This window comes from Paroedura picta, chromosome 2, assembly GCF_049243985.1.
Source record: "Paroedura picta isolate Pp20150507F chromosome 2, Ppicta_v3.0, whole genome shotgun sequence".
NCBI lineage: Eukaryota > Metazoa > Chordata > Lepidosauria > Squamata > Gekkonidae > Paroedura > Paroedura picta.
The window spans coordinates 141505129-141530345 of NC_135370.1; the positions used below are offsets into that span (position 1 = coordinate 141505129).

Consider the following 25217-nt stretch of genomic DNA (forward strand, 5'->3'; position numbering starts at 1 on the left):
CTGCCTATTTATTTATTTGGGATGGGGTCATTTTAACCCCCTCTTTGCAAGGATGGCAAGCCCCTGAAAGAGCTGCTCGCAAGCCAGTGTTGAAAGGGACTCGAAGGGTGTGGAGGTCGCTGGTAGGTGGCTTCTGTTCCTCAGGCTTGTCCGTGCAGAGTCCGCTTTCCAGGAGCAAAGGGCCAGCGGCACGCTCAACCCCCCCCCCCAGCCCTCCCTTCCGTACTCAAACTGCCCTGGCTGGCTCCAAAATGCCAACCGATGCATCTCTCCCAACACTTTGCCCCTCGTTGCGCTTCCCCTGCGACAGAAGGCAAGCCAAGCCAGCTCCAGAGGCCTAGGCAAAGGAAGCCGCACCGGCCCCGCGTGGTGGGCTCGGCAAAGTAGTGCGCCTTCCCTTCCGTTCCTTTCCCTCAGCCACCATTTCCTCTCCCTCCCTCCCCGCCCAGCAGGAAACTGAAGGAGAAAATCGGGGCGCAAGGCCTGGGGCGCCCTGGAGCTCCTTGCAGGGAGAGGCGCAGCTGCTCTGGGTTCCCAAGGGCTTACGGTGCGCTTGGGAGGCTGAGGAGGCGGGGTGGGGGTTCAGGCAAGGGGAAGGGAGGCCAGGCAGGCCATGGGCAAGGTAACCTGCCGCGGTGATGCGCCCTGCTACTTTGGTATCTCTGCGCCCCGGTAGGGCTGGGCCGGGCAAAAGGAAGCCGGCGCTGGCAAGCGCGAGGGGAAGAGGAGGAGAGAGATGCACTCTGATTGGACAGCAGAGAGGGAGACGTTCCCGCACGCCGAGGCCTCTCATTGGATGGCCAGTGGGAAAGGTTAAACCAAAAATTTTTTTACAGCCCTACTGTGTGTCTGGAGCTCGGAAATTAATTGTCGCTCAAGCCGTCTCCACTGCTCCGGTCCCGAGCCCTAGCGGCGGCTGCATCCCCCCCCATGCTTGGTGGAATAGGGGGGCTTCGGGCAACATGAAGTAGTTGGGGCCCGCAAGGCTTGGGCTTGGGGGCCTCCCGCCATCCTCCCCTTCAGGACGCTCCGCCACCCCTCTTCTCTTCGGAGGGGGGAGGCTTTGGTCCCCCTCCCCTCCCGCTTGTCCCCTGCCGGCACATTGGCTTGCACTGCCTCGCCAGGCACTGCTGGTCTTTCCCTTCCTGTGCCTGGCGGCTCCCGTCCTTGCTACATGCCTTGCCAGGCGCTGGAGCTGGTGGTGCAAGTGCCTAGCTGCCGCCACTGCCACCGCCGCTGCTCCCGTCGCAGCGCCCCCGCTGCCTTCCTCCTGGACAGACCCGGCGGCACCTGGCTGCTGCTGCCCACCTCCCGGCGGCGAGTGTGATGTTGGACATGGGCGATCGGAAGGAAGTGAAAATGTTGCCCAAGTCGTCCTTCAGCATCAACAGCCTGGTGCCCGAAGCCGTCCAGAGCGACAACAGCCACAGCCACCACCACAACAACCACCACCCGCATCACCACCACCACCATCATCACCACCACCACCACCATCAGCCCCCGCCGAGGGCCGCCCCGGCTGAGGACGACGACGAGGACGATGAGAAGAGCCAGCTCCTCCTGCAGCCCCCAGGGGTTGGGGTCGGCGGCGGCGTGGCCGGCTCAGTGGCGGCAGCGGCTTCGGGTGCCCTGGAGGTGGTCAAGGGGGACCTCTTGGGCAACAGTGGTGGCAAAGGGGAGCCCATATCGGTGGCTGAGATGGACGACAAGGAGAAGGGCCCGTCGGAGGAGAAGAAGGGTGCGCCGGAGGGGGCCAAGGACGGCGGCGGGGGCGAGGGCGGTGGGGGCAAGGAGGGAGAGAAGAAGAACGGCAAGTATGAGAAGCCGCCCTTCAGCTACAATGCACTCATCATGATGGCCATCCGGCAGAGCCCGGAGAAGCGCCTGACCCTCAACGGCATCTATGAGTTCATCATGAAGAACTTCCCCTACTACCGTGAGAACAAGCAGGGCTGGCAGAACTCCATCCGCCACAACCTGTCGCTCAACAAGTGCTTCGTCAAGGTGCCCCGCCACTACGATGACCCGGGCAAGGGCAACTACTGGATGCTGGACCCGTCCAGTGACGACGTCTTCATTGGCGGAACCACGGGCAAGTTGCGCCGCCGCTCCACCACCTCGCGGGCCAAACTGGCCTTCAAGCGCGGCGCCCGCCTCACCTCCACCGGCCTGACCTTCATGGACCGCGCCGGCTCGCTCTACTGGCCCATGTCGCCCTTCCTGTCGCTCCACCACCCGCGCGCCAGCAGCACGCTGAGCTACAATGGGACAGCCTCGGCCTACCCCAGCCACCCCATGCCCTACAGCTCGGTGCTAGCGCAGAACTCGCTGGGCAACAACCCCTCCTTCTCCGCCTCCAACGGCCTCAGTGTCGACAGACTGGTCAACGGCGAGATCCCCTACGCCACGCACCACCTCACCGCTGCCGCCCTGGCTGCCTCCGTGCCCTGCGGCCTTTCCGTGCCCTGTTCGGGCACCTACTCGCTCAACCCCTGCTCTGTCAACCTGCTGGCCGCTGGCCAAACCAGTTACTTTTTCCCCCACGTCCCGCACCCCTCCATGACCTCCCAGAGCAGCAGCGCCATGTCGGCCCGTGCTGCCTCGTCGTCCGCCTCGCCGCAGGCGCCCTCCACGCTCCCCTGCGACTCCCTCAGACCTTCCTTGCCCAGCTTCACCACGGGACTGTCGGGAGGCCTCTCCGACTACTTCACGCATCAAAATCAGGGCTCTTCCTCCAACCCCTTAATACATTAACCTCGCGCGGAGTCCAGACTGTAAGTGAACATTTTACACACCTTTGCATTGTAAATGATGAAAAAAGGAGAGAGAGCGAGCGAGAGAGAGCGAGAGAGCGAGCGAGAGAGCGCGAGTGAGCAAGAGAGTATAAAAGAACAAAACAGGAAAAACAAAACAAAAACAAAAGCAACTCACCCAGGAAAAATAAAGTCCAGGTATTTTTTATTAAGTCCCCCTTCTCTACCCCCATTTTTCTGTACGTTTGTTCAGTCTTTAGGGTTGTTTATGATTCCAACCAAGCGAGGCGAATCAGTTATGTGCAAATATGGGGGGCGGGATGGGGGCAAGAATACATGGTAGACGAAGCAGTTGGGAAGGGAGAAAGAAAAATCTCTAGTAGGACGTGTATCTTAAACTAGTGACTGCTTTTTTTCCTTCCGACAACGACATGTCGCTCTTACTCCAGAGCCGCCAGATTTTCCATGTTTGCAGTATTATAAGTTATCATGGATATGTTTGGTGGATGCAGACCATGACAATTAAAAAAATAAAATAAAAAGACTAAATTGATGAACACCATGCAAGCTTGTCATTTGTATCGAAGCAGAGTGATTCGGCAAAAAGTAGCCCGAGAAATACCGCTTTTTAAAACCCGGATTCTTTTGTCCTCCACTTTTGAAGAGCCTGTCTCCCCACCCCAACCCCCACCCCCTTTGTTTACTTTTAGACCAAAGATTGGGTTTTAGGAAATGCACTCAGTGTACGAAATGTTTTTTTAAAAAATAATAATAATGAAATAAAGCAAAACAGAGCGATAACATTTTAAGTTTTTGCAGCACTGCCCATCCCAATGAATCCGAGGGGACAAAAAAAAATCATGAATTGCCTTCAGTTTGTGTTGTGTATATTTTGATGTATGTGGTCACTAACAGGTCACCTTTATTTTTTTTTAAATGTAGTGAAATGTTAATACCTATTGTACTTATAGGTAAACCTTGCAAATATGTAACCTGTGTTGCGCAAATGCCGCATAAATTTGAGTGATTGTTAATGTCGTCTTTAAAAAAAAATCTTGATTGTGATACTGTGGTCATATGCCCGTGTTTGTCACTTACAAAAAATGTTTACTATGAACACACAGAAATAAAAAAATAGGCTAAATTCATATATACTTGATAGTTCTTTTGTCTCTTTTTAATCAAGGAGTAGAGCTGTTTAATCTGGAGGGACCTGCAGCTGCCCCAGAGCGTTAGGCCCTCCTGCTCCAAGAACTGCTCCTTCTTTGGCCAGCGTACCTGTTAATCTGATCCTTAATTTTATAAGGAAGGCCCCAGCTCCCTGTTCACAGCGCTGTTGTTGAAATAAAATACTTTGCACAGGTTGCCTTAAGACGTGCATGGCTGACCTAACCAGGAGGGAGAGTTCTTCCTCTTTAGCATTTGTGTCTTAAACCAGCTCCTTGGAAAGATTTAGTTGTACCCCCCCCCCCCAAGGCAGGAAGGTTTGCCTTCCTCACCTCTCCGTGTAAAATCATTCAGTAGCTCCTGGCTAGTTTAACAATTTTATTTCCTCCCTTTCCTATTTCTTTCTCAATCCATATGGATGTCCATAGGGCATGCTGCTATCTTAAAGATCCTTGTACAGGAAGCGAGGGCACATGGCTCAATGGATTTGTTTCAAAGCGGACTGCTAAGTGCCAGTTCTTGGAGGGATGAGCAGCTAGCCAGGTGAACAGGCAGGCTCCTATCATCCCACCATAGCCCTATGTGCGTGTGAATGTGTAAGTACCAGTGTTATGGATGTACATAAACACAATTCTTCCCCTTTTTCCGATAGTGCATTTAAAGGGACAGTGACTTTGAATGTTGCAAACATCGTCTTTGTCAAAGTACTGAGGTTCCCCCCCCTTTGTTGACCTATCCTATCTATTTAAAGAATCCAGGATTTTCTTGTGTGTGGTGGGGGAGAAGTGTTGCAGTGATGTCATGAACGATGCCAGAGTTTCACCTTTTCCAAAGTGCCTGCTGCTGCAATGAACCCTTTTGATCTCCCCCTTTCTTTTTAAAAATCCTGTTCTCCTTTTAACTGAATCTCCAGTTGTGGGTTTGGGGGGGGGGGCTGAAAAGTCCCTTTCATTTGTTGGCCACTGGATCCTCTCGTTTTCTTGTTTTTCTTTTTTCTTTTTAGGAAAAGAGAATCTGGGGACTGGAGCAGGAGGGGGGTTGAGAAAGCCTGGGGGGGGGGGGAGAGAAAGCTATGTTTCTGGGAAGAATTTCAGAGGGAAAGGAGAGCAATCCTTGCAAAGCGCTGGCAAACCTGCGCCGGGAGTTTCCAAGCTAATTGGATCCCGCAGCGAGTCCGTGGAGGACAAGTTGTTCATTTGTTACAATGGTGTAGTCTCCCAAGTGTTCGGCAGTAATGCAATCTGCCGGCTCTTTCGCACAATACGGGGAAAGGAGGAAAAGAATCCCTTTCCTGATGATGTTATCGGGCCCGGCGCTTTAAAGAGGAGAGCTCCCAAAAGAAGCCAGGGGGAGCCGAGGCAGAGGGAGAGAGCGCGCGAAAGAATTGTGGCGGTGGATAGGAGCAGATGTGACAGGGTTGATATCAGGGGGAGACCCGGTAAGAAGAAGAAGGTAGGGGGAAGGCAGATATTCTGGGAAGCAAACGGAAGGGAAGGGGGCTTGAAAGGTGAGGAGAGAAAAAGGAGGTGGGGTGGAGGTGGAGGAGGGAAAAGGTGAAGGGCCTTTCTTAGTTTGCCGCGAAATTCAAGCCTCATCAGCAGAGGAAACCTTCCAGGCCTTTTCCAGCCCCTTGAAAAGCCAGAGCGTGCAGGATTGCTAGCCCACTGTGGGGGGAAAAGAACAACGTTTACTTTTCCAGAAAAGGCGCGGTAGGACAGTGCTGCAAAAAATGATTGGGGTACAAAGTGTGTGTGTGTGTGTTTGTGTGTGTGTGTGGGAGGGGGGGGGGAGTCCGCAGACAGTTGAAGCATGAAGACTTCCGGGAACCAAGTGCCCCCACCAATAATAATAATAATAATAATAATAATAATAATAATAATAATAATAATAATAATAATAATAATAATAATAATAATAATAATAAATCTGTGCCGGTTTCCCAGCCTGGAGTCCCCATGCAGTGATGTTTGCCAAAGAGGAGCCAGCAAGGAGAAGTGGCTGGGGGCGCAGCTGACAAAGGGGCTGATGTATTATTTAGTACTTATGGTGGGTTGCATCTGGGGTGGGGGGGATCTGGCTGCCTGGCTTTGCCCTGGCAGAAAGGAGGTGAGGATGGGGGGAGAAGTCCAAGCTATGGCCTTTCCAAGCTATGGCAGGAGACCAGTGTGCAGGATGGGGGTGCAGCAGAGGGGGAGATTTGATACAAGAATCATCCCCCCCCTCCGCACTAAGTATCATTAAGTGGGTCAGTTAGGTGAGGAGTAAGATTGGGTCTCCCAGGCCAAGGTGAACCCTCCCCCGTCCCCTCCCGCCCCTGCTTAGGCTTGATTTTGCCAGCCCAAGCCACTCAGGTGGCAGGGGAAGGAAAAGAAAGAGAGGGATGGGCGCAGGGTTGGAGCTACCCATAGTCTTGCAGTCGGATCCAGGTGACCCGGCCCGGACTGAGAAGGTGGCATTCCAGTCAGAAAGGAAGACGCCAACCCAAGTGTGGACTGAGCACACCCTCTGCTTGTCTGTTTGATCTCGGAGGAGCGTTTGATTGTCATTTCTTTTCTTTCCAAAGCCAGAATGAAATATATTTGATTGCCCTGCTTCTTCATGGAAAACCTCCACTTCTTTCTTTTGTCTCTCCTGGGATCCCCCCACTGACCATTTGTTCTTCCGAGATGTCCAGCCCATAAGGTGGAAGACAAGGCACTGTTCAAACTTCCTTCCCATCCCAATCCATATGGGTTTGGTTTCCTGAAAACTTATCAGGCCTGGAGGCATATAGGTGTGTGTGTGTGTGTGTGTGATTGGGACACCACTGCCGTGGACACAGATCGGCTACGCATCATGAATCAATGAATAATATGAAGGTGCTGTAGCTAAGCTTGCGTGGTCCTTTCTTATGGGGAGCTGGATGGGGAGGCATGGGGACCTCCTTCCCATCCACCCCCCCCCCCCGCTCATTATTGACACTTGGCTTTGTTTGGTTTGAATTGAAGGAGGCGGAAGGTGTGACCCTCTTGAAGTGTCCAAAATTATTTGGAAGCTGAGAAAATAAGACAAGCGAGGAGGGAGGCCCCCAGCCCTGCATGGGCCCCTGGGCTTTCCAGGCCTCTTGTCTAGCTCTTCCGTTTTCCTGACCTGGCTTGGGCAATTGTGAGCCTCCTCCCGCTTTGGGCTCGCCTGGTCTGGTCTAGTTATGTGCCAGCAGAGAGCACTTTGGAAAGCAGGCCACACTTTTTGCGAGCTGGAGAGCATGATCCCATCTCCCTTGGTGGACTCGGACTCCCACAACCTTGCTGGGGGGGGGGGCTTAAAAGCTCAAAAAGGCCAAACTGACCAAGGCGGTAGTGGCGCTCTGGCCCAGCTTCTCAACGAGGTCGGAGCGGTGCTTGGCTTCCAGCTGCATTTCTGTGCCCCCCTTTCCTTCTTTGGCTTCAGGAGCGTGAAGGCATTTCTTTGTCCGCTCCCTCCCCTACCACCTACCCCCTACCCCCTACCCCCTTCCACAGGCGGTTCTCTGGGAAGCCGGTTCTGAGAGCCCCGTCCAAGTGGGCCCGAGTTGGTTCGGTGGCCGGACTTGCCTCTCGGAGGTTTCCTCTTCCCTCTTAACGGTCTTCCTGCTCCATGGGCCAATTTGCATATGAATGGCTAGATTTCCGCCGGTGCTGCTGGCCAGTAGCTGCCTCTACTTGGAGGCTTTGCTTTGGGGTCTTTACCTTTCTGCCTTCGATCAAGGGGTCTCATGGAGGGAGGCGTGGGGGGAGGCCTTGAAGGCGGCTCAGGGCCCTGGCTCTCCGCAGTGGTCCCGGGGTTCGCCAGAGCTGAAACTCATTAAGGGATTTCCGGGCAGCCATGGCTCTTTTGGCTGGCTTGGGGCGACCATGCCCAGAGGGCGGAGTTCGACCGCAGTGGAGAAGCTGCCCTGGTCGCCACCGCAGACCGAGGGGGCACCTCCCGAAGGAGGAGGAGGAAGAAGAAGAAGAAGAAGACCTCCGCTCCCGCCAGGCCTCCCGGCAGCAGCAGGGTAGGTGAATTTCCAGCCAGCAGCGGCTGGCTTCTCCCCTTGGGCAGGGCCTGGTCAGCTCAGGGATGACATGCTCCCCCGGCGCCCCACGCACACACAAAGACCCAGCGCCAACTCCCACGCCTGTAAGTTGGTGTCTTCGTGCTCCTGGAGCTCCAGCGACAGGTTTGAAATAGCCCCCAGTAGGTAGAGGGGAAACTCACAGCTGCCACTCCGTTTAAACGCTCCCCCCCAGAAAATAAATCTCTAATCAAACAAAAAAGGAAAGGAAAATAAACCCAAGCCCTCCCGCACCAGTCAAGCGAGACTTTACTGTCCAGTCCTGCTTACAGCTCCCCACCAAGAAGCGATCTCGGGCGCCATAGCCAAAGGTTAGACGATGCAGTCAAGGTCAGGAAACACCTTGAGCATTCCCCCCCTGCTAAACTCTGTCCTTTGTCTTTTGAAGAGTGACCTGCAGTGGAGAGCAGCCGAGCAGCCGAAGGAATCGGACCCGTGGAGTCGCTTTACTTGCTGCAGCCCTGGCCAGCCGGTGAGTGCGCGCCTGAGCACCGGGCCCTTCGCTGTCCTGCTGTCTCCAACTTCTCACACTCCTTCCTTCCTTCAGTCCGTTCGTCATAAAAAAAAATCACTTTTGCGTGATCTTGTGGTTCCCCAGTGTGAACTCTGAGACACAAGAGGTCTCACACCTTTGACAATAAGAAATGCGCCTTACCCGAAGAGGCCTGCCTTTAAATCGGAGGAAGTTGAGCATGTTTACGATTTCAATGGCAGCGATGTGCATGTTGAATTCTCCCACAAAACAATTGGACATGATTTTTTCCCCAGCAGAAGTGCAGTGTGTCTTTGACAATTGCACGTATTTCTAGCCGTGTGTGTACAAGAATCCTGGCGCAGCACAGACCTTGGGTAAAGTTCTCCAGCTTTTCAAGATGCAAGTAGTCCGCATCCTCCTCACCAACTCCCCCCCCACCAAAAAAAAAGATTGCGATTTTGACCAGGTTTGTCTGCAGCGGTTTCTCAGTGGATTCTGCCCAGTATGTACAGAGCTTCTATTCCATTTGGAGTTTTGTTGTGAGGCTTTCGTTGCGAGGCTATGCTGTGTGAGAGTATTAATGTGCAGGAAAGTGAATTCTTTTCCGAGCAGAGACGTTGGTGGCGAGTAACTCTGCTTTGCAATTGTCGGCTGCCTTTCTGCAAGGCGTTCGATGCAGTTGCTAGAATGGCCAAATTGGGGTTCTCCTCTCACCTGAAATCGAAGCAAAAGCCAACCCCAGGGAAACTTTTCAAGGTCCCATTGCCCCCCCCCCCTTAACAACCGGTGGGAATGGAAAGCGCTTCAGTATGCCTGAATCGTACCCTTTTTTAAAGGAGATCCTGTTCGCTTAATGAAGCGTCTTTCCGAGGGAGGCTTCGGCCGCAAGTCTGCATCTCCGAAGGGAAGTTTCCCTGTCCAAATTACTTCTAAAGAGAGGTGTGTTCGGAAAAGATCCCTCAGGTTGCATTCCTGAATTCGCTAACTTGGAAAGGCATTTGGCCCTAGGCTTGAGATCCCAGTCAGCCTACACCCAAGTAAGGAGGCTTAACTTCATTGGGGATCGGGATAGAGAGAGTCAGTCTGGAACTTAACTTTGGATAGGTCTTTAACCTTTCTTTATTTAAAAACTATGTGTCCTAACTGTTTTCATCAGAGTGTACGGCACTTACATTTTGGGAACGGGGGCGGGATCATTATTTCCAGAGACACAAGAGGTTTCTTGGCTAGGACATTTTAATTTTTAAAAATTGAAAATCCATCTGAATGTTAGAATGGAGCAGGAGAGGTTGGGAAGAGAGACAATACCTTGTGTTCCGGGATGGATTTTTTTTCCTCCTTAAAAAAAAAGAAAGAAAAAAAAGTTCCCTTGAGCCTGTAATTTGTAATCTCAAGAAAATAATTAATTGTTAATACAGCAGTCTGAGTTACCCAAATGCGAGGAAGACAAAACACCTGCTGAACGCAATCAGAGCCTTCGGTAATGAAGTACTGAGGGGTTTATCTCCCCTCGCAGGAAATAGAGCGAGGCTGAAGTTCATTCCCCCCTCCCCGGGCAATTTATATGAAACGAGGAGCAGAGAGACGGTGGACCTATAATGGTGATAATTTGCAGAAATCTGGGGATAAATTAGTTCATTTACATTGAAGGCAGGCAGGCTGTGGAAATGCTCCCCTTTTGGGGAGACCTGAAACATTAATTTCGGATGTTTGATGCTTCTGGACAGACTCAGCATTGTGCACCGTCTGTGTCTTGCAAAGCTTTCTGCAGTTGGTGGGCAGAGATAGCTTGGAAGTGTAGGGAGAGAGACTGGAGGTGGATCTGGCTTCAGGAATGCATGGAATGTACCTTCTGTGAAATTTAAGACTTAGTAGTGTGGCTATCAAATGAAGAATACGGCCCTGCAGTCCTTTTATCTGCAAGGCGAGGGCGCTGTTGCCAAGCACAAGGAAGCCCAAACATGGTTTTTTTAGCCCCTCTCTCCCAAACACACGTTCGATTTTCAGGTGCCAGAAATTGGACTCTCTTTAATATCTCTTTACTGTTTACATACTACATGATTCACATCTCTGAACGTTTGTCTTCTAATTGTGAACAGGGAAAAAACACACACACAACCCAGCAGCTATAGATGTTTAAAAGGCATTCTTTCTCACAGTAGATCTGAATCAGTCGCTGTGCTCCAAAAAGTAAATCCGTGCGAGTAAATTGTATTAAATCCAATGAAATTGTTCCCCATATCAGAGTCTGCTTCAGGAGACTAGGAAGTTGGCCCTCTCATTCCCCCAGCCCTGGCAGTACAATTGCAACCCAGTTCTCACAGAACTTCTGGATTTAATCTCTTTTGCTCCACATTTGAGGTGAATGGCTGGTAGGCAGACATACATCAATACATCTGTTTAGAATCTGGAGGGATAATGTTGTTGCTTTTTTCATCATCATCATTATTTCAACTGCTTGGCCTTCAGTGTGGCTCACCCTGAAAAAGAGGCATTGTGGGAGGTTTGTGGTGTGTTTCCATGACAACAACATGAGAACTGGTTACACAAACGCAACCAACACCACCTTCTGGGCCCCTTACAAGCCTGGATCTTAACAATAATGTCAGGATACAATAAGGGAACTGGGAACATCCACCTGGAGGCCAAAGGAGAAAAGAAAGGTGGAATAATTTAACGCAGTGTCCAAAATGATGTAGGAGAATAAATTCTCTACATCTCTGTCTCATACACTCTCAGTCACACACTTTATACCTCACTGATTCAAGAACCAAATAGAAATGATAAGCTTCGTTTATATGGTCACCATTTTTTGGTCTAATTTGGTGGATGGAGAACCATAGTGAAGGAAATAAATATGTCAAAATTGGAGATTGAGGGGCAGATATATCTTGAATTGGGGAATGCTGAGATGTATCTGCCCAGCAATCGCCAATTTTAACTTATTTCCTACACTATGCCCCCCCCCCGATTTAAACCCAAACAAATGGCTACCTTATAAACCAAGCTAATTCCTATTTGGCTCTTGAGTCTGTTAAACCTCTTAATTATGCTGTATGCTAATGTACTGCTCAACCTTTACCTGTATATATGGACAGTTAATTTCTATTTCAATGTAACTGAAGAAGTGTGCTTGCACATGAAAGTTTATACTTTGACTAAAACTCTGTTGGTCTTAAGAGTACCACTGGACTCAAGGTTTGCTCTGCTGCTTCAGATCAATATGGCTATGCTCCCAAAATTTATGCTACACTGTTTGCCAGTCAGCCAAAATCTCTTTTCAAAGACAGGAGGGACAAAAAATTTCCTTCATTTATTCTCTTTAGTTATCCTACTGAATGTCTGGATGAGATTAAACAGGGCTTACTTCAAGATGGATTTTTGAGTCTGGGTTCCTCTTGGTCTTAGTATAATTTAGCAGCCTGCAGTCCCTAACCTATTCACCTGAAGAAAAACTGCACAGCAATTATTGTGTTTGAGTCCTAAGTACCAAATGCCCTCAAGCGAGAGTCAAGTACTTTTCAATTTTCAAGGCACATTGTTTTTGAACGGCATTTGCATTAACTTAACATGGTTAAGACTGAGCTGTACATCTCTTCCATCGCATCAGAAATGCCCAGGTTTGGCCGGATCATGCCCATTACTTGGACATAAGTGTCAATGAAATATATTAGCCCTCACTTCCAAAGAATGCATTTCAAGAGAAGGTATGAAGCCAATAGTGGATGCAAAATTAAATCTTTCCAGTTTCCTGTGCTTGATGCTTTATATTTATTATATATGACAATTACCAAAAGCCATATTTTAATTGTATACTTTCCAGTTTACATTATAATTTCATTATAGCACGTGAACTTGTCTCTGTGGAAAAATCCCAAACATTGACTCAGTGCTTCTCAGCAAAAAAAAGGGGGCTCCTTAAAAGGGAATTGGCAGGCATGAAGAAGGAAAGGACTCAATACCACTTTCGTTGTTTGGGGGGCAGCTTTTTGTGGGCCCTTTTGGTGTCTGACAGCAAACTCGGGATTATTCTAGAAACCCTCTGCATTTATTTTCCTCCCCAGGTCAGTTTCTGTGGATGAGGAATGTGAGGGTCTTGTCTAAAACCATGAGAGGTGGAGTGTTGGGCAGGGATTGGTTTGGCAGAATGTCTCTTAGGAGACAGAGAAATTAACCGGCCCCAACAAATATTAAATAAAATAAACCGGCCTTTAAGAGGCGGCAGCGGAGTGGGGGGGATATTTTTGTATCTCTGTTCAAATTGCAGCTATGAGCAAAATAAGAGATTCGCTTCCCCCCCCCCCCATCCATTTTTTAAAAAGCTATTCCAGGTTTTTTTTTCCAGAAGGTTTCTATTTTTAAAAAAATCAGAAAGAAAGAAACAAACAAAAATTTAAGAAAGAAACAAAAATTACAGGGCTCTTACAATGGAAAAGGACTTGTCTTCTCTTTGATGCTGAAATGAGAACTCCCAGGGCCAGAAAGCTTGGGATATAACAACCGCTTGTCTTTATTGTTGTTGTTGTTGTTGTTGCTGTTGTTGTTAGCATCATTATCATGGGCATAGTATCATCGAGAACAGAGAGAGAAACAGAGAAAGAAAGACTGATGTTGGATCTTGGTCTCATTTCTGTTGCAGAATCGAGAGAATCTTTGGTTGGAGTTTTCCCGTCCCAATTTGTTTGCTTGTTTTAGTGCTGTAGAGTTTTGTGTTTCCGTGAGCAACAAAAATGTTTCCAGGTCTGCCCTCCTTTGTGCCCTGATAGAGGGGATCGCCATCCAGGTGGAAGGGACAGCCTTCCCATCCCTCCCCGGCCCTTCTCTTTTCCTTTTTGCTGGCGCCGATTAAAATCCCTGCCGTTTGACTCCGAATCGTGCCCTGGCCGGGAGCGAGGCGCGTCGGTTGGCAGGGCAAAATCGATGGTGTCCCCATCAACAGAACAAGTGTTGGCTGCCTTCCTATCGATTGGTGTGTTTGTATGCGCCCGGTTTTAAGTATTTATGGACAGATTTCGCTGCCTTTTGTCTCGAGCTTATCATAGCGGGGTGGTGCTGAGGCAGGAAGAGCCCAGGCCAAGAAACAGCTTCAGAAGAGCCTTTCATAGCCGTTCATTTTCTTGGGGAGGGGTGGGGAGGGGAGTGATATCCCTTGAAGCCCTTGTGCTTCCCATGCGAGCAGTGAGGAGCGAACTGGTTAGGGCTCGCCTGCTAAAGGCAAGAAGCACCAGAAGTCTTTGGCTTCAACGTCTGGACGAAGGGCACTTCCCCAACCACTAAATGACCCCCCTTCCAATCCACTCCAGCCCGTGGTTTGCCCATGGAAGTTGCCATTGCACACTGTGAGATCTAGTTGCAAAATGGCTTGAAAGCCGCCAAAGCGAAAGGAAGGCCAGCTCTTCCTGGGAAGTGGTCGGGTCCAAGCCGCATTCTCGGAAGCTGCTGAGGCTGAATTCCTGTCGAAGGGGTTTCAACTTTGTCAACCAGATCCGGTTCCCCTTCCCTGCATTGGAAAGTGCCATCGGGATCCGGAGTGCTCCAGGCCCACAAAGGGGATCTAAGCAAGGCAGGCACCTCGAGATTAGCGCCACAGCGGCTTCACAGTCCCTTTCTGGGTTAAGGCGCCTGGAACTGAACCGTCTTTGCTGCGTACACAGAGGGGTTCTGCCCCTCTCTTTCTCTGGTCTCTCTCGGCTCCAATCCATTTCTCCAAGGAAACAATAGCCACTGCCAGGATCAGCACCGCCCGGTAGTTTGTCATATGAAATTGTTCCTCTCTGATTTGTTTTTGTTTTGTTTTGCTTAAATTAAGCAATTTCCTGCCGGTGTTTGAACCGTCTGCTCAGTCTGATTTTATGCAGCTTAACTCAGGAGTAAATATTATTGAGTTAAACAATAGGACTGTAGCGCTCTCTCTCTCTCTCTCTTTCTGTGTATGCTATATATGGAGAGAGTGTGCTATAGATAGATATATGATTGATTGATTGATTTGTGGTTCACCTGGAATATGCTGCAGATGAGAGTCTGCCATTAGTCTTGCTCCTTCTCTACACATTAAAAAGGAAAAGTTCCCATAACAGGAATGTCTTGCAAATTCACCAAAGATTCCTCTGTCCCATATATTTACCTTCCTCCCAGGTTGTCTCGCCTCCTCCTGCCCCGCCTTTGCACTTCTGCAACCCAGACCCCCTTGAACCATTGTAGGTATGTTGTCTGTTCTCCGAACAATGTTTAGTGGACATGTTATTATAGGAAATCCAAAAAAAGGACCCACTGGAAGCCTTGGTACACAAAGGGATGCCGCCTTCCATTCCCCCCCCCCCCCCCGCCATCCATGAAAGCATTTTGTATGGGAAGCACAGACTCGATGTCGGGAAATCGCTCCCAGGGAAATTCATGGAACTAACTCCTGGCCCAATTCTACACTTACTTTGATTTTTCCGTTATGAATCCCACTGAATTCAGATCCAAGTGAACCCACTCTTCCTTCTTTCTCTCCCCCCAATTGAAACAGAAAGCGTTCTACACTTGATTGGGGAAGCTCAGAGCGGGCTCAGAAGAGGGCGGTAGACCCTTGACTCAGGGAATTCAAGCCGGGTTTTAAATCAGTTCCCCCCAAACCGAAGCTTTGGCTTGCAGGTGATTTCAGCACATCCTGCGTGAGGATCGAGAGCCCCCCCCCCCACACTCAGGGCAGGGCGGTGATCTGCAGCAGGGCTGTCTTTGGGAAGGGAAGCCATGGCAGGTTGGGCGGGATTGCCCGGAGGCCTGAAGGGCAGGGCAGGGCAGTGCGGCGCGGTGGTGTTGGTCCCGATCTTTTGGAAAGGCCACTCTTTGGCAACCGGCAGACAAGCCAGCCGCGCACCAGACGCAGCGCCGACGGTCGAGGCTCGAAATCACCAGCGCGGGCCCTTTCCTGTGAAGGAACGAGAAAACACTCGACGGGTCGTGAATAATCGTTTTAATGAGTGTGTAAAGCGTGCGACGGGGTGCACGGAGCTGTCGGGTTAAACAAACAACTTGTACCCTGACGAAATCCGATTGTTAAAGTGCAAAGTGGTGTCAGTCCAATTTCCATCCCAGCCCGAAAAACCACAGATCTAAACTCGCGGGAGTCCAATTTTCCCCATTAAAGAAAACTAACAATATTTCCCGAGCGTAAGTGTGATCTTCTTGAACATTAGTGAACAAAAAGAGTGGCACCATTTGCAAGCCAAACAGGTATCTGGGATGCTATTTGTGTGCAGTATTCTGCACAGGAATTAACACCGCAGGATCTTGAGCGTGGCCTCAGGGGAGAAAAGTTTGCTTAATTCGCAGGGAGCAGGAATCCCGGGCACCTTTACTCAGGAGTAATGCTCCCCCCAACATACTTCCCAAGACCTGTTGCGTGGGGTGACGGTGTTTGCTTGCTTGTTTCAAAATCAACAGGGACTGTTTCCAGTTTTGGCGTCGCTGTTAACTTCGGTTTCTTTTACTCAGCAGTAACCACCTGAGAGTAACTTGCGCTGAGACCGTGAAGGCTCTCTCGGCGAGAAATGTCTTTAAGATCAAGGTTCGTTTTGTCTTTAGGTCATGATTCGAAGCACCTCGGGCACCAGCCCCATTGAATTCAGTGGGGCTTCCCTCCAAATGAGCAGGCATAAGATTTGGGCTGACATGAAAATTCTAGCGTAGCGGATGAAGTTAAAGTCAATGATCTGCGCTTGCAAATTGGAGTGCAAGTGCCATAGAGAGAAAGGGTAATAAAAAACAGCCTACCAGGTAGAGCAACAGGGCACCCCCACCCATGGAGGCCTCTATTTGCTGACTCCCACGGCAGCATACAAAGCTGTACTTGATTGGATCTCAATAAAATCAGAGTCCAGTAGCACCTTTAAGACCAACTTAGATGTATTCAAGGCATGAGCTTTCGAGTGCAAGCACTCTTCGTCAGACTAACTTGGTCACCTTCTTCTCCCGTGGCTTTGCGCAACGGCCCCAGAGGTGTGGGTTGCCATTTGATTGTACATGGCACGTGCACCCAGGGAAGGGCCAAAACACACCAGGGAGGGGGGGGGGGAGCCCAGGTGTCTGAAATCAGGTGAGCCAAAGGTTGCGGGAGATGGAACATCAAGACGCTGGTTTGGGAAACCCAAAGAGAAAGGCAAGAAGAAGGGTCCCTGGCTCTCTTTGAGCTCAAAATATCCTGCGGATGACTTGAAGCCTCCTCGAAATCTCAGTTTTAAGTCAAGAGCTGGAAGAGAAAGCCTGCCAACAAACAAGCAAGCAAGTGAACAATGGGCACCTTTACCGCCGAGCAAGAAGCCTGTGAAGTTTTGCAGTTGTTGGAGCTTGACCCACACACACCCACCGTTTGAACCTCTGCTCAGTCTGATTTTATGTAGCTTAACTCAGAAGTAAATATTATTGAGTTAAACAATAGGACTGTAGCGCGCGCGCTCTCTCTCTCTCTGTATATGCTATATACACCCCCACCATTGTAAACGGCTCCCAGTGAAAGGCCAGGTGTGTGTGATTTTGGAGGGGGTGGTCATTTAAGTCTTAGTGAGAAAAGAAGTAAAGAAGTAAGTCTGCGAGCATGCCTGCGTGGAGGGGGCCATTCACCGCACTTACTTTCAAATCGCGATCCTGCACGGGGCAGGGGGGGGGGAGAGACCCCTAGGCCACCTTTGGAGGAGAAGGGCTGGATAAAAACCTCATGAAGGAAAAAAGTCCCAGCCAGAGGACAGATCGTAGCCGTGGATCAAGGCTGCTGCCATCAGTCAACCTCTGGAGCCAGGCACCGGATGGAACATCTGACTGATTCCAGTGGCTTTTCAGAAATCTTTGTGCATCAAGACTCAGACGTGGCTCCCAAAGCTAACAATACCGACTCCCCCTTTTCAGAGGCGCCTTGACTTCTTTAAAAAGGGGCACAATTGTCCTTAGTTCTCCCCCCCCATCCCATTGTACCCCGCCCTAATTTCAAGGTGCCCTGAGTGTTTCTATATGGACGGACAAGTGGAACTGTTGGTGCTGGGGGAAACTGAGGGCGGTTCCAGATTGGGGGGGGGGCTTCCCTCTTTTTATTAAAGCCCTTGCCCTTTGTCCTCCTAACAATTAGTATACTTCTTCCAAGTGCCTATCCCTGTATTTCAGGAAGGACCCCCGTGTTTCAGGGCTGCCCATTGGGCCCTGGAATTTTATTATCAGGAGGGAAGTAGGCAAATCTAATATCCCCTCAATCAACACCCCCCCCCCATTTTGTTGGCCCCATCTACCAAGCCCAAAGCTGCCCTCTAATGGCCTTGCTGGCATTTGCAGTCGGTCAGCCACTTCTGGCTGGGCAGAGAAAGGCGGCTGAGACAGGGGCAGGGGTGAGTGTGTGTGAATCGAGTCTTCATCCGCTCTAAACACAGTGGTTTGGGGTTGTGGTAGCTGTGGCTGAAGGCCTAAAGCGCAGGACCATTCCCTTCGATGACCCACAAAATGTAGTTCAGGCCTACAAGCTCACTGAGTTCAGGAACTAAACAAGTCCTAAACAAACAGGGCTGGAGGCAGCCCCGACGCAGCCGCTCTCCCGTTTCCTTGTGCTCCGTAGACAAAAATGCAGGCCCCAAAACATTCCTAAGGAATAGGATGACATCTTCTCATGGGTCAGGCCAGGTCGCTCACCCCCCCCCCGCAAATAAATAAATAAATACTCCCACGAAGGATCCAGACGGATCTTCCACCTGCTGGAAAGAAGGGTGATCCCCCAAAGGCCTGAAGCTGTGGCCACGGGGTGGGGTTAAGGTTAACCGAAGGGGGAGCTAACCCCCCACAGTGATGGTTAAGGCTTGGCCAGGTGTGCAGAAGAGTGCTCAAACATCCCAGGTTAAGACTGCTGCCCCTTGGCTACGCAAGCCTCTTGGTTTCTTCCCCTCTCCTCCCTAAAAAAACAGCTAGAGACATACTCCTTTTCAGCACTTCTGGGCTTACAGAGTGGCAATCCATACCACACTTTCTTGGCCATAAGCCTCATTTAATAAACCAGGGTGCCGAGTAACCCTGATAACTGGTGCTTCCAGAAGCCTTCTAAACTTTTTTTTTGTGCCCTGGACATCAGTGGTGAGTTTGATCGGCATGAAGTTCAGTTCCTCCGATTTAAACGGGAGGAAGGATCTCATGAAAAATACTTCGCTAGGCGCTTTGGTGAGTGTTGCCACGGACAATTCCCACTGAACAAGGCAGGTTTTACTTCCAGGGAGACATGGATGAACTCGGACAAGGCATAATTGTGTGGGCCTTTGAAAATGGGTAAGGGAAGATGGCCAGTCTTGCTCCCTCTTTCTCTCCAAATAATGATGATGATGCAAGGAAGTCTCAAGAGGCACCTGGACATTGTGGACAAATACCACCAGCTCGGCTCCAGAGGGGCACAAACCTGCCAAGATACATCTCCTCCCCCCCCCCTTGCACAATTCCCAAGAATTTGGCTAATCCTCCAACTGTGGAACATCATCTCCCAGTCAATGATCTAACAGTGGCAATCCCCAACGACAACCAAAACAACCACCACCAACATAAAATACTCTCTGTTGCAAAGGGTGTCCATTTTCCTTCTGGGAATGGCACCTGCCTCCCATATATGACAGGCAACAACCAAGCAAGGGGCCCTGGCTGAGCGAAGGAAGGAAGGAAGGAAGGAAGGAAGGAAGGAAGGAAGGAAGGAAGGAAGGAAGGAAGGAAGGAAGGAAGGAAGGAAGGAAGGAAGGAAGCCTTCCATTCAGAAGACCTTTCGGAAGGGAATCTTATAGAGGTGTTTGTTTTCTCAGCATTGGAGGTATGAATTGCATGGGGGGAGTTGGGGGGAGAAGAGGGGCTTCCAAAAACACAATGAGAATAAAGCATTTAGTCTGGAATACTGTTCAAGCAGGGGCGAGGGGAAGACTGTAAAAACTTGCGGTCGGGGTGGGAGTGGGTCCCAAAAGTGAGGGAACTCCTTTCTCCAAGCCTTTCAACACAGTCTAGGCCTGCGCGGATTCCCGGCCTTCTTTAGGCTGTTTTTCATAGTTCAAGGCTGAATCACGGGAGAGGGCGAATTACTATTTAATAAGTCATTTACACGTGATTCCTGCTTTCTCAGCGCAGGAGAGGCTGGAGGAGAGACGATTTCATTGTTGCTGGAGTTGTGATATCACAAGTGGACCTGCCGCAAATGAAATGGACCTGCCGTTAAGATTTGCAGGATGCGTATTTTCTGTCTCAGTGTTTCATTGGCTGGACTGCCCAGTCCAGTTTCCAAACGGGTTTCCCACACACTTCCGCATTGTCACATTCAGCCTATTCTCAGATCTCTCTCCCTCCCCCTCTCTCTCTTTGTATATATGTGTGTGTGTGTGTGTATGTATATACAGTGAGTGAGAGAGCGAGAGAGAGAGAGCGACATGGCCGGCCATACCAAAACATCACCATTATTTTAACTTCAATTACACAATCCACACTGGACAAAAATGATGACCCAGTTGTAAACCTTTACTGTGCAACGTGTGACGTATTCACCCAGTCTTTTTGCATGGGACGCGAAGGACATTTTTGTCTGTGAGGTTTCATTTGATTTCCATTTATATGGTTTGTTTGGTTATACCAGTGAAAAGCTCCATATTGGCCAGAATAGATTTTAAATGGATGTTCCCTACATGAACACAGTTCAGACATAGATACAAAAAAAAGAAAGAAAAAAAGTGGGAAAGACATTTAAAAACCAACACGTTTTTCTGACCCGTGTAGAAACGCCGAGGAAAACAGCAGTGCCTGTTTCATGGCGGCAGCAGGACCCCTTCCCCACCGGCCCCCTTCTTCTCCCTGGAAAACCGCTTTTCTGATTTGCTTGGTTTCTGCTTTTCCACTGTGAATTTGGCATTGACCCTCGCCAGCCTCCGCCATCCACACGACGCGTGACACCATCCAAGGCATAGGAACGGAAATCTGTTTGGAGTCTTGGATCAGCCGGTTTACCAACCCTGGGTGGGATTTCCGTTTTCCACGTGTTTGCTTTGGTGGCTTTGCGCGACTGGGGGTGGGGTGGTGTGGGGAGCACCTTTGGGTCCCAATAGGGTCACCCAGGAGACCCTCCCTCGGGGCTGCTCGGGAATGTTGTTGGGTGGTGCCCGTTACTGGCCTCTGTCTGATCTCTCCTGCCTTCTTGTAGATTTCAGGGGCAGAAGAGGCGAAGTCGCTGCGGGGCAGAGTTTGACAACTGAGGCCAAGGCACTGTGGAAGATGGAACAGGATGGAAGACAGTTCAGTGAGAGAGAAACCGGATCAAGGCGGCGGCAGCAGAGTCCGTGGGAGGGGGGCAACCCAGAGACAATAAAACCGGCGCTGTGGACAAGGACTTGATCTTTGAAGGGCGCTGGCAGAGGAAGGATCTTCAAACGGAAGTAAATGAAAACAAACAAACAATGTCTCTTCCGCAGCCTTTTGGGAAAGTCCTGTCTTTTCTTCCCGCATTGTTTTCAGGATAATGACCCGACAGAGGATGGCTAGGGAGGCCAAACCTCGAGCCTTGGTGGGTCAAAGGACGGATCTCCCATTGGTGTGGAGGCGGCCCATCCTCTGCAGCTCAAGCAGGGGGTGGAGGGATGGGAAGAGATGGGCAGCGGATGACCTGACACCCCCGGCTCTGCCTTCCTTTTTTCTCCTGGATGCATGGGTCCCACCCCTCCCCCTTTTGATCACCGATCGTGTGTGTGTGTGTGTGTGTGTGTGTGCGTGCACGCGTGCGTGGGGGATGGGGTGAGGCTGGCAGGCAGGGCTGTTCCGCGGGGTCCAGGAATCTTCCCCACCTACGAGTGACATTTCAGTGTCAAATACCCCGAGTTAGGACCACCCCGGGCCAACCCCTTTGCAAAGCAAACCGAGCACGCTTCAGGAGTGCCTCTGTTTTGATCACTTTATTTAGTATCTTTTAAATCGCACCTCTCCCCCCTCCATCCCTCCCTCCCACCCTCCCTCCCTCCCTCAAGGTCTCCCCGCCTCCCTGGTCATCCTGGCAAGAACAAGGGGAGGGAATCTGGCGGCCCCAAAAGGAGAAAAGCTGTTTCTTATCCCCAGCTTTTCCCTCCCCAAAATGAGTCTCAAAACAGCTGACAGCCACCTCTCCCCAAACAGAGGTCGGTGGGGCTGAGAGAGCTCTGAGAGGACGCTTGGTCACCCAGCTGGCCTCTTCCTGGTGGATTCTAGACGCGCTTCACTGAGGCTCTTCAAAGGCCAGTCGCCTCGGTGGGCAGGAAGCATCACTGAGCTCTTCCCCTTAGCCGAATCTTAAACCAGGCAGATGAGCAGATGCGAAAGCAGCACCTTTACGCCTGCCCTGAGGGAGTGGGGAGAGGGTCGGCGGCTACTAAACTGAACAACAGTTGGATTTTATACCCTGTTTTTCACTTCCCCAAAAGAGTCTAAAAACGGCTTAAAATCCCTTCCTTTCCTTTTCCCACAACAGATAAGTTGTGAGGTATGCTGGGCTCAGAGAGCTCTGACAGAACTGATCTATAAGAGTTCTAACAGGACTGTGACTAACCCAGGGTTGCATGTGGGGGAGGAGGAGGAGGAGGAAATTAAACCCCGTTCTCTGGGTTAGACTTCGGGCTCTTAACTACCACAACATGAAAGCAATAGTGGACATCCTTCCCTCCAATCGCTGCACCACCCAGGAGGCCAGGCTCCATTCACTGCTTGGATCGGCTGTCAGGAGGGAACGGGCTAGGCATGGGCTTTTGGGCTTGGCCTTCATGGGCACCCTAGAGACTAGTTGGAGTGGTACACCTTGCTGACCTGCGCCATAGTCCATTACCACTTCCGCTTTTTGCTGAAGCATTAAAGCAGGGATCACATTTCTTGCTTTTCTTCATGGCTTCGTCGCCATCTGATCTCCCAAATACCCAACAGCGAGTCTGGGGATCTCTATAAATATGAGGAAGGTTCTGGGACCAAATGCCTCTTTGGCTCTCTTTGCAGCATGAATGAAAAGGGGGTGGGGGGAGATGAGAGGGCGCCTTCCTCAGATCATCCCCATTTCCTGGGACCTTTGCTGGATCTGAGAAGGGGATTTCCCCCTCCGACAGGCTTCCATGTCAAGTTGGCACTCTTCACTGGGGTGGAGGAGGAAACAGCCGGGCAGATGCTTGCTCTGGACATCCGGCGGTTTTGCCCTTTTTTGCTTTGTCTACTGGGAGCCCGCTTGTCTCCCCTCCCAGCCAAGTTTGTGATGTGTACGGCCATTCACATTTCCCCACCTTCAGTTGGCAGCTTCAGGCCCTGGAAGAGATCTGGGTTAGGAGACTTGCTTTGGGGGTCCCTCTGCCTGTTTTCTTGGTCATAAGCGCTATTGAACACAGTGGGACATCCATCCAAGGAGTGATGTCAAGGCCTTTGGAGCTTTCAAACCTCATACACAAATCCAAACGTTTGGCAATATAAGCCTGCTTGGCCTTGAGAGCTCATAAAGGGAAGCCAATCGGACATAAGTCGCTGGGAGAACTTTTTGGGGGGGGATTTACGTGCAATAAAAATGGCTCAGAGGTGTCGTTGCTATTTCAACAGGAGTAACCGGCTTTTGGCAACTACGCGGATCCATTTTACATCCCAGTCCTCAACACGCTCACCTCACCTCGCAAATGCAATAATGATTGCATTATTATTGGGACAAAGCGCACCGTTGCAGAGAGTCGGCCCCCACTGTGGCAGGGCATCGGGGCAGGGCATGGAGGAGCGCATGCCCTCATTCAGGGGCTTGTAAGCAGGGCAGGGAACGGGTGGGGTAGGGAAGGACGCGGGACTGAGTTTGTCCTGAATCCAGCAAGCTGATCTGGGGGCCCGGTCCCTAGATGCGATGGAAGCCAATGGCCAAACAATCTGGAAGGCTCCGAGGAGTCAGAGGACGGGACCTTGGCAGGTGGGAGCCAGCGTGCTCTGGTGTTTAAGAGCAGCAGCCTCTGATCCGGAGAAGCGGGTTTGATTCCACCCCCACTCGTCCTCTGCAACCAAGCTGGGTGACCTTCAGCCAATCACAATTCTCCCAGAGCCCTCTCAGCCCCATCGCCCTCACAGGGTGTCTGTTGTGGGAAGGGAAGGCAATTGTTAGCCGCTGTGAGAGTCTGCTGGGTAGTAAAAAGCAGGGTACAAACCCCAGCTCTTCTCTTGTTCTGACCCCGGGCGTTTTCTCCCGTCACACGTCCTTCTCCCATGCTTAGGTTCCGCTGATTGCATTCTCCTGGACAGGTCATTCAGCCCAGGATGCTGCCAGATCTCTTTCCGATACAAACCAACCAGTCGGAAGTACTTTCCAAACGCAGTGCAACGAAGGTGAACATGACTTCCACATTGCAAGGGAGGGGAGGAGGGAATAGGCGAACCATCCGAGCAGAGTTGTCAGCTGGCTTGGCGAGGCTTGTCCTGCCCTTCCTGCATGGGGGGAGGGGGTAGATCCCACCCCCTTAGACAGGTCAGTTTCTCAGGAGGTTTGCAGGAGGGCTGCTTTTGCATATAACTGGCATCCACTTTCAGGGCCATTCCCCCTCCAGACAAGTGGGTGCTAGGACTATGGCCGTTCGTCATGACCCCTTTGAAATATGCACCACCCGTCATGGGAATATCAAGCACCAGCTTCTACTTGATATTTTTAAACATAATTTGGCAACAAATTCTAACTGGGGAGGTACACAACAGCCCCCCCCCCCATTTTTATGAGTTGCTGAGTTACAGAAAGGGCTGCCTGGCAGGGTCCGGAGACGCGGGTGGGGCTGGGGAGATGCGTCTTTTCTTGGCTTGGCGGGCTGGGGGCTTCATCTGGTGGCCTTGCCTGACAAAGCAGATCACCTCTCTTCTGCGAGTCCCTTGCCTGAACAAACAAGCCGCAGCCGCTATAGCCGGGGAACAGAGACGTGCGGCGACAGGAGGCCGCTCTGTTTGCCCGCCGGTCTCAGTGAGTTGAGGGAGCCCGTGGAAACGGACTGAAAACGAAGCCCAAGAGAAGGGGCGCACACTCGCCCGCTGGAGGATGGATTCACCACAGACGCCAGGCGCTAACAGCAACCCCAAAGATGTGCGCCGCTTGAGGAGGGAGGGGGTCGCCTGGGCAGGAGGATTTTCCAGCTTCCTCGGGATCCTCCGTGTGGCCCCCGTTTCCCTGCTTCACAAGAAGTTCCACCCGAAACCCATCACCTGATAAGCACCAAGGAAAGGCCTGCAGGATTTGACTTGCCATGTAAAGTATGGAAGACAGCTAATGGAATGTTAATGGCCTTTGGCAGTTGGGCAGATGGGTTGTTTAAATGGGACAAAATACTGGATGCAATTGGATTTGAGCCTGCCAAACTATTTTCCAGCTGTCTCTGAAATGTGAGCATTGTGCTTTCCAGGGAGATGTGATGGAGCTCTTTAAACTCTCTCCAGCTGTGACTGAGTGGATTGAAAACTTAGATGTTACTATTTAGGGGGATGCCTCAATCAGTCTGCATACCCATTGTACTTACTTGGTTACACATGCTTCCTATGTAAATCAGGTGTAACTGCCATATGATAAAATAAATAAATAACAGGTAGATGCCAGAAGCAAAGGAAACAGAGCAAAGCTGTGCACAATGGCCCGGTTTGCATTTCCACCATCACCACCACCATGACTCCCAGGACATTCCTCTGGAGGAAGCTAAGTTGTGCTTTAATAGAGGCCTCCCCAAAATCAACTACTAGAAAGAAGCTCATTTTGTGGATTTCAGTGGGATCC

General features: G+C 50.7%; 1 protein-coding gene across 5 annotated transcripts in view; it reads left to right on the forward strand.

Moving 5' to 3' along the window:
• The first annotated feature begins 614 nt into the window (after positions 1–614).
• FOXG1 (forkhead box G1) overlaps positions 615–25217 on the forward strand; it is a 77721-nt gene continuing 53118 nt past the window's right edge. For 2 of the 5 annotated variants that reach the window (XM_077323007.1, XM_077323006.1), the window contains exon 1: positions 615–2774. In XM_077323007.1, coding sequence (XP_077179122.1) covers positions 1327–2754 — 1428 coding nt within the window. In that variant the 5' untranslated portion in view covers positions 615–1326 and the 3' untranslated portion in view covers positions 2755–2774. Of the gene's footprint in view, positions 2775–6043; positions 7936–8383; positions 8468–20221; positions 20459–20642; positions 20897–25217 lie in introns of those variants that run through there. The other 3 variants (XR_013228471.1, XR_013228470.1, XM_077323005.1) reach the window with 3 other exon arrangements.